Source organism: Montipora capricornis, chromosome 11 (assembly GCF_036669925.1).
Source record: "Montipora capricornis isolate CH-2021 chromosome 11, ASM3666992v2, whole genome shotgun sequence".
Lineage (NCBI taxonomy): Eukaryota > Metazoa > Cnidaria > Anthozoa > Scleractinia > Acroporidae > Montipora > Montipora capricornis.
Genome location: NC_090893.1, coordinates 15,736,046 through 15,748,545, shown reverse-complemented (window position 1 = coordinate 15,748,545; position 12,500 = coordinate 15,736,046). Strand labels below are relative to the sequence as shown.

Here is a 12,500-nt window from a genome sequence, read left to right as displayed (position 1 = left end):
TGGTTACTTTGCAAACCTAAGTAGGGAAGTAGGATAACAATAACTTTCTTAGGCACTGTAGACACTGGAGCGCGATGCTGATGGTGTGTGGTTTTGTTCAATACAGCGTTGATATGATAGTTGATTATTATGCCTTGTGGGTAGCCGTTCTGAAGAAGGAGTTTTCGAAGATCAATGAGGGCAGATTGTAGCAAGGAACCAGATGAACAAAGACGGTAGTAGCGATAAGTGAGGGAGCGGATGAGGTTTATTTTGTACTTTCGTGGAGTGAAGGAATCCCATTTCGTGTAGAGACCTGTGAAAGTTTTCTTTTGGTAGATGGATGTCGTGAAAGCGTTGTTTTGATTACGTGTGACAAGAATGTCCAAAAACGGAATTGCATAGTTATGTTCAAATTCAATGGTAAATTTAATATTGCGATGACAGCCGTTCAAATAGTGCAAAAAGTCATTTGCACTGTCTTTGTTGTGGAACATGGTGAATGTGTCATCAACGTAACGATTCCAAAATAAAGGACTAACTTTGGCGTTTAGCAACCACTTTTCTTCAAAGGCACACATAAAAATGTTGGCTAAGACAGGGCCCAATGGTGAACCCATGGCAACACCATCGATTTGGTCGTAGTATTTACCATCAAAAAGAAAGTGGCTCTTCTTGGTGGCAAATTCCAATAGTACTCGATGTATAAAATCTTTATTTCCTTACAAGGACCGTATTAATCGTTCACAACAATCCAGAGTTATTTAAAGAGCAAATTGTTGAGATTGTAATGGTTTTTACATCGGTAAAACTAAACGGCGGCTTCACGATAGAAAAACCGAACATTTTAAGGCCCTAGCTAAAAATGACAATACTTCAGCCATTGCTGACCACGTCAAGGCCACTGGACATAACATCAAGTGGGATCATTTTGATATTTTAGCGAAGGGCAAAACTGACTATCATTGTAAAATAAAAGAGACCTTCTTTATTCAAGAACTTGAGCCAGCTTTCAACGTCAACATCGGAAGTGAAAAGCTGATGCTTTATTAATCTTTTCTGTTTTTATTATTATTATAATTATTACTAATATATATTTTACTGTTAAGTATTTGCTTAATCTAGGTTCCAGTCCCCTCATCCGATTTGTTATATATAAATAGCTGTTTTAAATTTCAACGGTTACTTTTGAAAATGTATGTAGAGCACATACGAAACGTCAAGTCATTATCAAAATGAAAAAGTGCAATATGTTTATCACTGCTGTTTGTGTCTTATTTTTGATCATACAACAAAGCATTTTAGGCGTCCCAGTCATATCTTTCCTCTGGCTCTAGAAGACCAGACACGTGCGCTTCTTACCTTACGAGTTTATGCCTATAGAATCTGTTTAACTGAAATGTCAATTCCTTGTAACCGAACCAGCATCTTAATTTTATTTTTTACGTATCGCAGAGCCAAAACATTTACGCATGCGCCGAGGGAATGTTTGAACAAGAGAGAAAAACGAAGTACCTCTAGACCCGGCGCTGGAGCGTCGTACCAAACGAGTCATCCCGCGATTTCGGCCCGTGCGATCGCCTTTGGGCGCAGTTGGCGCTGCCAACTTCGCTGCTTTCTGCTACCGACCTTGCCTCCCGGTACTGCATTGAGGGAGAGATGTGTCGACCCCTAAACCATATTTGACAAATCCCACGCCTACTCACAGCTCCAAACCGCCCTTGTCAGTTTAGAGTAAGAATTCGATGGCTTAAATATACAAGGGAAAAGTCATTTTATCTGCCATGTGGTAAGCACCGAAGTCTCAGATTACAAAGTGTGCGCACGCGCCCTGCTAAAGGTAACATACATACATGTATGCATAAAATGTATTCCTAATATCTTAGAGACATTACATTTACAGCTAAAATGCATAGCATATACAGATACATATTAAATGCATAATATTTAAAGAGATACTAATTAAAAAAAAAAAACCGCTGTACAAAATGCGGCCCAGTAAACTCAGTGGTGCGGATAAAATCAGGTAGCGCATTCCGCAACTTAGCTGATACGTAAGAAAATAGAACTAAGAAACATAACTGGTTGTTCTAGGTTTATTGAGGGACAAAACGTAATTTTGGCGAAGATCATGCCCAAAAAGCATTACTCAATACTTCCACATCTCACTCGCAGCACTTCACTTCCAAATGCAACAAGTAGTATACAACCATAAATTAAAGTGCCTATGAATCAAAAATATCTTTCGCTTATTTTCAAATTGATGAAGAATGGTGTTTTCTATTTTGGAATACCTTCTTCCGTTCTAGAGATATTTAAGTCTTTGTTTAAAAGATGATGACGTCAAGATCATTGCAAATGACTGTCATGAATCACAAATTTGAGAATATCTCCGAAAATATTGGATGGTTGTCGTTCAAAGTTGACAGGAGTAATCTAAATCAAGTGAGACAAAATAATACCACCTATGCTGTTGCCATGGTAACAATTTTTCCTGAGGTTAGGGTTGATTTTGTCGTTTCTTGTCGTAATAAGACATGTTCACTCTCGTTAAGCTTATACAGAGATGTAAAGCATTATGGGTAGCTAATGCATTTCAAATCTGACCATCTGCCAATACTCATCTGCTCAAAATACGAGATATTTGGTTCATTGCAAAGAGGGAGGGGAAACGAGAGTGTTGCCATGATAACACAGTAATGGGTGTAACCTTGTGTCTTATCTGATGTACATTCCTGGTGCCAAGTTTGAACAACACCCGTCCAAAAGCGCAGCCGGTGGGTTGGGTTTTTATTAAAGTGTTGTCATACATACATGAGACTCTGAGTGGTGGTTTACGAGAGCTTAAAAACAATGAGAAGGTCCAGCTGGGTAATTCCATAGGTGATCACGGTCGCTTACGGGAACGGTCGCTTACGAGAGCCTTGAATTAGAGATTTTAAGTGACATTTAAAACGAGAATTTACATTGTGGTCGTAACAAGAGCTGGTCGCTTACGAGAGTGGTTGCAGTGAGAGCTTCAACTGTAAAATACTTTTTTTTTGTTTAAGTGTTTATTCGACTTCCTAGCCTCGCTACAACAAGCAAAATTCAAAATAATCTTTGTTCCAAGCCCTATAAAAACAGAAATACACACACACACAAAATATATTTATAAAATTGGTTTTATTATGTAATACAACCTTAACGCGGAACGTTGAAAAGGACTCGAAGAGGATAAAAGAATCAAAAAGTTGCGCAGATGAAACAAAGGTCTTGAAATCTTACTTAACACGACCAACTAGAGTCCTATTTGAAGAGTATCGTGATCTATAGGGGCATTCACGTGACCTGAATGCTTCTTTTCTATTGGGTGTCATGCTTGCGAGTTGTCAAAGTGGTACTATGATAAAAAATCTGATAGTTTTTTTTCTTTGGATTTCAAAACTATGTTAACTAAACACTAAGTGACCCAAAATCTTGAGAGAGCTGGATCGAGGAGAAAATGGCGTCAAAGACTCACTAGTTTAAGAATGCAATATGTAGCACGGGAGTTTCGGGCTTTCAGATTTTTTAAACTCGTGTTTTGCATACATAATATATTAACTGCGTTTACACGCTAATATTTTAAGCTATTGAGTGAATGACGTCACTTTCCCTAGATCCAACGATCCGAGGTCAAGTCGGTGAGTTTTGAACTTGAGTAATGGAGAAACGTGGAATCCACTCTCAAATTAAACAGCCTTTGGACATAAATCAAAACTCAAAATTTTGCCAGGCATGTGTTAAGCAAACACACTTCAAATTCTGACGAAAAAAAGAAGTGATTTTTTTATCATAGTGACACTTTATATGTTATATCTTGTTACACTTTTTGCCCATCTTGGTGAGCAGAAAATTCCAAGCGGTAAATTGAGAGACAATAAAAGAATGCTTAAATGTACTAGAAAAAGAAATCCTTCTAGAGAAATATTAACTAATTGCGACAATATTGAGGGAGTCAGGATGGCTTAGTGGTTATCTATCGGGCCTCCCACCACTGCGAGCCGAGGTTCAATTCTGGCCTCGGCCAGCATGTGGGCTGAGTTTCAGTCGATCTCAACCTGACTCGAGGGTTTTTCTCCGGGTACTCCGGTTTTCCTCCCTCGTCAATATCGACTCACAGCTAATTAACATCTAGCTGTGGTGCTGTGCTTCTACATCAAACATGGACTGTATAGCGGCAGCCAGAGACGCCTTTGTATGCTTTCAGCCCGATGTCGTGAGCCGCGCCCTTCGCAATTCAGTCCTCGACTGCAAGTAAGGGTGATTAGCACTAGCAATATTTATATTTATTTATAATACTTGAGGAGTTTGATCGTACTCTTCGCAATCTTAAAGCCATTTCATGTCGTATTTGAAAAAAACCTTACCTAGTCACAGGCATACCATCTATTATCAGGGTGGCGTGTGACTAGTGCTTTACATTGGTGATAATATCTTCCTTCTATCAGGCTGTTTAATGACAAACTAATTCCGTGGTAATTTTATCCTCCTTTTTAAAGCTCTAAAAATGGTGTGGTATCAATCTTTGGCCTTTTGACCAATATTCAAACAAATTTAACTAACATTACTTAATTACGAAATTTACTCCTCATTGGAACTTGTTCGTCTTGGATTTAATTGCTCTCCTGAGAGTCTTTATGAAGAATCCGGGCGAGAGCAGTGGCTGAAATTACAGAAAAATATCGTACGCTGTTGACGAGGCTCACTGTGTGTTACATCCTGCTGGCAGAGCCTTTCCGTTCTTAACTCGACGAGAAAGAAAGGACTCTGCAGAAAAGTCTTTATTGAGTATGCGCAAGCCGTTGCTTGGAGACAGCTTCAAACCCAGGCCAAGTCTCGATCGCACTCCAAGACGCCATGTTGATTTTCGTACTGAAGGCTCGATTTTGACCTTCGCCTTGTCAAAAATATGATGCGCGAGTTGCCTAAACCGGTTTGACCAGAGTGACTAGCCCAAAAACGTTGGCTGCGGCGACTTAAAAGACTTGAGCAGAGCCCTTTTTTTTCGCCTTCTGGTAAGTTTTAGAGAGGCTCTGCTCGCCTCGCAGGATGTGGGTGTTACAGTGGAAGTATGAAACTGACAATGACTAATAAATCTCCTGCTTGAACTCTTGTTTATTGTTCATTAGTTCTCTCGATCCAGTAGCATGACAATTGCAGTGATCCAGTCAACATATATTTGAGTTGCACAGTAATTATTGAAACTGTGATTGTCTTATTCCTGATAAAGTTAGATAGAGCGAGTTTCAATCGAGTGTCGTAAAACCAAAACCAAAGTAATTACTTTGGCCAATCAAAAAGGACGGAGACAATCCGCTAAACCAATCAAAATTCGAAGTAATTACACGTAGCCGACACAAAGCGCGGGAAAATGTGCAAGTTCGAGCCATGATTGGTTGAAAAAGTGGCGCGAGAAGTTTGAACCAATCACTGAATCAAGTAATCATAAACCAAAGCAATTCGCTAATTACTTTCGACACTCAATTAAAAGCCGCTCTAAAAAACTAAACGAAATTGAATCACAACCTGGAGTATTTGTTTTGTTTTTTTTTTACATATCAGTTTGTGTTGATAACGCAAATGTTCCTAATTTATACATATACGTGCGCACAGCCAAACCTCGATAATTCGCAAGACGTTAATTATCAGCATTTTTTTTGGTCAAAATTTGTTCGTGAATATTAATTAATAAGGATGAAGTTGATTTTCCTTCCACTAAATCCGTGCTACTTAAAAGCATTTTCCTTTTGAAACCCATTGTGAGAAATAAATTACTGAAGATAATATGAAATTCTGGCCCGAGCTGCCAGTTTGCTGCTTAGCGACTTCCTATGCTATACATTACTAGTTCAGCGTTTCCACAGATGCATTGCGATCTTGTCTCAGTCCTTACATTTATTCGGCAACACGTTTCCAACATCACTGCGATCGGGATTTTTCCTCATCGTTTGGTCACAACAAGGCATGATTTCGATGTTATTTTCCTAACCCCAACACGCACACTGTATTAGCAGTACGTTTAGCTTCAGCTGCTAACATTGTGACACCAGGAAACAGTCGATGATGATGATGATGACATCAGTGACAATTATCAACATGTAGAAATAATTATGTTGTGCTCTCTGAGTTTTTAAATTCTAATCATCATTTGAGTTCGGGTGATTTAGCGGTTATCAACCGCGCCTCCTAACCCTGTGACCGGGGTTCAACCCTGGGCTCGGGTCGTATGTGGGCTAAGTTTCAGTTGATCTCAATCTGACTCCGAGGGTTTTTCTCCGCGTACTCCGGTTTTCCTCCCTCATCAAAATCGACTCTCAGTCAATTACATCCCGCTGCGGGCGGATACCCTCGATAGGGATAACCTCTGTCATCCTTCCCTTTCATTGAATTAAATGAATAAAGTTGGTATTATTGTTATCATGACACGAAGTCTTTCAGTGGTATAATAACCTCATGCTGGACGACTCCTAGCTACATATTCCTTGACCAATCAACGAGACACGCTTTCATTTCTATAATCGTCCGAGCAGTCACACTAATCAATGTTATATTCCTACCTCTTTTTCGACCTTTTTTTCCATTTCTTGATACCTTACTGACGACTTGTTTTCCAAGGTTTCGTCGAAGACTTCATCCTCAAGAGTTATGGCGACATCAACTTCCACGATATCTAAATTCAAATTCCAGAATATGTGATTTACATCCAATCTCTAGTGACGCAGATGACAATGACAAAATGTTCGAATGTTGGATGACGAACAAAGGTGATTAAAAGGCGGACCATTAAAAATAACCGAGGGGTGGGGGTGACAGTTCCCAAGGAGAAAAACATTCCTGCAGGGAAGAAGAATACCAAAAATAAAATATTAATAAAAATCCTGCAAGCGGTTGTGCCTAAAAACGTGCAAGGCTTGCACCCCAGAAAAATGCTATTTCTGACAGTTGTAGCCTGCGAAATTGGCAGAAATGGATATTTTGCCAGCACGGTCCAGAGGACTGGGTCCGGTTGTCTGGTGAATTTGTCGTACAAATAGTGGTCTGTTAGGGATTTGAATCAGTCTAGGTTCAGCTTTCTTCGCCTACTTTTTTGTTAAATTTTCCCCTTAGCCTCCATAGGGTAGTGGCACTTGCATAGGGTTTGGAGAATACGTTCCCTCATTCCCGAAGGGTTTTCGGTTTTCGTATCCGGCAGGTGCCCAGTGTACTTTTCCTTTAACAAGTTTTTAGGAGGTCAGTACCATTAAGTATGCTAGCGTATTGTTGCGCTAGAGCGTATACATATGGTAAGCAAAATAAACCGGCTTGTGACGCTTGCTGTCCTACATGCCCATGTATCTACACAGTCGTGTTGCGATTGAGTTAGTCGTGTTGTGTCTGATTGGATAGTGGAGTCAAAATCAATCCCGTAGATAATTTGCCTTAATAGAAATCCTCCAAACAAAATCCTGCCACCTCCGTTGGCAACCAAAACCACCAGGATCCCGTAACTAGGAGCCTACAACTCCAATATACCAGGTCTATGTAACCGCATTTTCACACATCAAGCTATTTTTTAGACGAGTTCTTAAATAAGATTTGGCTTACACGATTGACCTTTCTTAATTCCATGGGCAAAAAGTTCTCATGAAAGACTTGTGATACCCTGGAAAAGTATGGTTTCGCAGGAAAATTAATGTCTGTTAAAACGCCGTTCCACAAATACAATGAAGTTGCATTCGCCTAGTCTTGGGTTCCTGAAAGTACTCATTAATTTTCGGAAGCGGACAGGGTTGTCATAGCTCCTTGATAAATTAAAGACAAAAGTTTCTGTGATTTTGCTCTCACCTTTGTTTACCGTAAGGTTCACACTTTTTTCATCCCTTCCAGCCACATTGACCGCAAGACACATAAATTCCATTGTTGTGAACTCGAGTGTTAAACACCAGTAAAGAGCCATCCTTCTGAAGAATTTTCCCTCTTGTTTTTTTAGTATCATCATCAAGAACTTCGAATTCAAGAGCGTGACTCGACGCATTGACAAACTCGTCATCGGGCATAATCCAGAGAAAAGTCGGCTCTGGGTAGCCCCTTGCGTGACAGCGAAGTGTCACGTTTTCCTCCGTGCCTGATGAAATCAGCGGATCACTCTTCCAAATATAGGGTGGAGCTGAAATCTATAGTGAAAAGTCAATGACAGCATGCGGGATTATAGAAAACCTTGTTGCGCCGCATTTACCGGTACAACTCCTTATCAAAAAACAAAAGAGCTCACTTTATCATGCCTCATTCCCAAGAGAAAATGAGGGGACAGAGAGGGAGGCTCAAGGCGTTGGCCGGGATATGTCATGTCCACGAAAGTTATTTTTAGACGAGCGGAAGTCTTTGTTCTAGGGGAAGTCTGTCTTCCGAGACGTCCGCATGCAGTCTTGCTTCGCTCTCAGGTTCTTAGTGAAAAGAGAAAATGATGGCGCACGTGGAAGGCTGATGAATATATATTTTCTTTCAAACATCGGACCGAGGGTGGCCTACATGCGGACCTCTCGGAAGACTTTCCGCTCGTCTAAAAATAACTTTCGTGGACATGACATATCCTAAGGGCTGGACCGGGAGCCTCCTTCTCTGTCCCCTCATTTTCTCTTGTCATTCCTTAAAAAAGATTAAAGTGCATATGACAGATTTTTTTATTTACTCAATGGAATCATTATGGTTTTCTGCGATAAAAAAACAAATAGAACAATTCCTCCCCGTTGCTGAAACTGCTTCTGAGATGCGTTATATTTGGTTGCAGTAATGAAATTTGGCAAAAGAACGAAGTGTATGTTTATCCCTAAAATTTCCTGCGTTTCTGTTTTGACGTCACAGTTCTGCTATCCCCAATCTCCTAATCAGCGCGGTTTTGTAACCCACCGGAAGTGAAAATTCCGGTTTTAAAGGACACGGAAAGGAAATTTGGATGAAGTTTTTCTGACTATTTTTATCTCAAAAAAACATGATCTTTCGATTGAGTAAATTTAAAGAAAAACTGCCATTTTGTTAAGGTTTTGCGAAATTTAAAACAGATTTCCCAAAAGGAAACGTCGTCAAATTCAGCGTTTTGAGTCCGTGCTGAGATGCCCCTACAATTCCGGACAAAACTGCTGAGACAGTGACACAAATTCACCTCCATTTTTACACACCCCTACTTACTCCCCATTCCCATTCCCCTCCCCCCTCAGTCAATGTTGCTGAGTATTGTCATATGTTCTGCAGTATATTTCCAACCAAGATAAGGCAGCGTTGAGTTTGGGGGGAGGGGAAAGGGCAGCTTTTAAGCGGCACGTTTGGATAACTTGTTGGAGTACCACAAATGTTGCTTTGTCTCAACAGGTTTTGTCCAAGATTGTAGCTTGATTTCATTTAAATTGCGAAAAAAAGATAAAAAATAGTTTTAGAACCATAAAACACATATTGTACGTGAAATCGGAGCGATTTCACTTCTTGGAGGCCGCACAAGGTGCGTAAATTTGACAAAACTGGTAGTGGTTTGTCCGGTGGCTGAGCTTATGAGAGGCATGGGTCTCCCCTGACGTCACAGGTCCTCATGCATTAACGTCTTGAAAGCCTTTGGTATTGTAGTTCGTAACATGGACGATAGAGCTACATTTAATTTGTACTAAGATTTGCAAAGATTTGGCAGCCTTGTCTTATTTGGAGAGGACGACAAACTGAATTTTGAGTTTTTGACGTTGATGTACAATAGTTGACTGAAAGAGAAATCTACTACTCTACACGATATGAACAGGTAATTTAAAGCAACGGCCATACCTTGACAAATTCGGAATCCATCACCGAAATAACCCTTCGGGCAGGTACAGTTGTATGAGCCGAGAGTATTGATACAAGTAGCTTTTTCGTGACATTGGTAAAAATCCGGCGATTGGCATTCATCAAAGTCTGTTGAAAAAAAAAAAAAAAGAAGAGGAAGAAGCTAGAATGCTTAAATTTGATATGAAATACAAATAGGCGTAGATATGAGAAAAAAAAAACTGCAATAGAGGGGTTTAGTAACGAGTGAGTGAGTGAGTGAGTGAGTTAGTGAGGGAGTGAGTGAGTGAGTGAGTAAATAGTAAATAGTAAATCTTTATTGCGCCTTACTCTCCAAAGGGAGGTATCGGTCTCGTTACAATAAAGGTGATGATATCTACTAGAATAACTAATTAACTAAAAAGATCATACAATTACTTGTAATACAATTGGTATAAAATTATTATTTTAATTATTTTGCATTTAGGAAGTCTTTTCTCTTCTGAAACATTAAATATGTGTATTTACCTATTATCTTTGAAGTGCTTTCGTTTTCTAGGGTAAGTAAATACCGTATTTTATCCTCATCATTAAGGCTTTTGAAAACAACATCGTGTGTTGAAAGGAGAGAATGGAGCTCATTTCTAATGTTATCGTACCCTGGGCAATACATCAAGAAGTGCCGCTCATCTTCTATATAGCCTCTATTGCAGACTAAACACGTTCTTCCATCTACTGGGATTGGTGCACCTCTATTTTCGTATTTCCCAGTCTGTATTCGCAAGCTATGAACCCCCAGACGCAATTTTGTCATACTTATTCTATGTGCTGGGTTTCTGATAGTTTTGAGATAGTCTTCCAATTGGTAGTCGAATTTGACTTCTTTGTGTGTAAATTTCTCTCTAGAGCCTTCGGAAGTGTTGTTGCGAGCCTTCAGCCAATTTCGAATGTAGTCCTTTTTAAGCTGATTCTTTATGGAGGAACGAGCATTCTTAATGTGTAGTTGGCTTGATGTATTGCCTATAGAGTGCATTCGTATAGTTTCGTCATTATTTAATACATCAAAAATTGGCTGTGACTTTTTGCGTGATGAAAGGCTTCCTTTAATAGAGGATTGACTGTTTTATGCTGTAATCTAAGCGAGTAACTAAATATTGAAGCTTTTATGTCTATACTTAAAGGGTACCGTCCAAGTTCTGCCCTACAGGCAATGTTCTCTGTGTACCATGGGGTATTTAGTGTTTGTTTAGTGTTTTATTTAGTGAGTGGGTGAGTGAGTGAGTGAGTGAGTGAGTGTGAGGGAGGGAGGGAGTGAGTGAGGGAGTGAGTGAGTGTATTAAAATCCTTATTTAAGGAGGGTAGTACACTGAAAATAGTACAGAACCGGTACAAACCTCATACTGAATTAGTACAATATAAGGGCATTAGGACATAAATGAGGTAAAGATTTATGAACTTTTTTCACTTAATTATTCCATCTTGGTCACGATGAAGAAGCAAACTGGATCTGTAGAAAAGGTATTTAATTGAAGATATAGAAGGACAGAATGAAAGTTGAGTGCTCACGCTGTTGTAAAAAGCACATCCTTAGTTTATTTTTCGTTAATTGTCAAGCAAAATAACTCCATCTTATTTTCTGGTTGAGTAACCTGTAATCGGTTTGATAAGAGAGCTTAGAGCTATCTCTGTAAATTTGAACGCGATATACCAGATAATCTCTGAGGAATGATGCTGTTGAAAAATCGAAATTACATTAGCGTCTTTTCCATCCAAGAATTTTCCATCCTTTTACGACTAATAACTGGCCCGTTAAAGGGCTCAAAATTGGAGATTTAAATAAGTTTTTTAACCTTTCGAAGTCAATTTGTAAAAAGCGTGATACCTTTTGCATATTAACAATGACATCAGCAAAGATTTCCATATACAGCGATGCAAGAATATTAGATGTTCGCGCTGTGATCTAATCCATAACTTTGGCGAGTACAAGATATTGTTTTGCAGAGGACAGCAAAGAAATGTACTAACATGCCTGCAACATGTGCAGCAGAATTTTTTCACATTAAACTTTCTTCGTTATATATCTTGCGTACAAAGCGGTAAAATACACACAATGCGGTACAATACTCAAACAAATCGTTTTGGTAACTACACGGTTCGATTTCTTTTCGATCTCCTTGTTCATCTGGACAGAATTTGAATTCGTTATTTAAGTCGTTATCTTCTAATTTGCCTCCTTTCCCGTATTAATTTAAAAATTATTGATTAATATGGAAAACGCCATTCTTAGACACTTGCATAAGGTTCAGAGCACTTAAATATACTCTAATTTACAAGAGAGGAACTCATAATTTCTGTGAGGAAAATAGAAATGATAACGATGATGATGATGATGGGCTGCGAAAACCTCCCCTAGAGAGTCCCAAAAGGTCCACATTTAGGTTAACATTTAACATTTACTCCAAGTTCTTATCGGCATTGGTTTTCCTTTCCATTTCTTTAATAAACAAATGATGCGGAGACCTTTTAGCCACTGTCTGAGAGCAGCAATGGCAATTTTGACAATCAACAGAAAAGTCTTATGCAATTGTTCATAGTAAAAGATTTTGCCATTTAAATGTACCTTGCAGTGTAACTGATTCGTTGTCCACAAGGAACTTCCCTAACATCCCTTCGCCAAGGATATCATTGGTAACGTAGAGCACTTGGTTCGCGTCAATGTTGGCTTGCAAGTGCAT

The 12,500-nt window shown here is 39.3% G+C and overlaps 2 protein-coding genes across 2 annotated transcripts in view; both read right to left on the bottom strand.

The window, feature by feature from the left end:
* The window catches only part of LOC138024559 (uncharacterized), a 169,732-nt gene that overhangs the window by 87,214 nt on the left and 70,018 nt on the right, over positions 1 to 12,500 (bottom strand). The window lies entirely within an intron of this gene.
* The window catches only part of LOC138024562 (uncharacterized), a 5,973-nt gene continuing 30 nt past the window's right edge, over positions 6,558 to 12,500 (bottom strand). The window contains exons 1-4 of the mRNA XM_068871784.1: positions 12,386 to 12,500; positions 9,787 to 9,915; positions 7,828 to 8,149; positions 6,558 to 6,673 (exon numbers count right to left, since the gene is read on the bottom strand). The exon at positions 12,386 to 12,500 is cut by the window's right edge and continues 30 nt beyond it. Of these exons, the coding sequence (XP_068727885.1) occupies positions 7,857 to 8,149; positions 9,787 to 9,915; positions 12,386 to 12,500 (537 nt within the window). The 3' untranslated portion in view covers positions 6,558 to 6,673; positions 7,828 to 7,856. The remainder of the gene's footprint in view (positions 6,674 to 7,827; positions 8,150 to 9,786; positions 9,916 to 12,385) is intronic.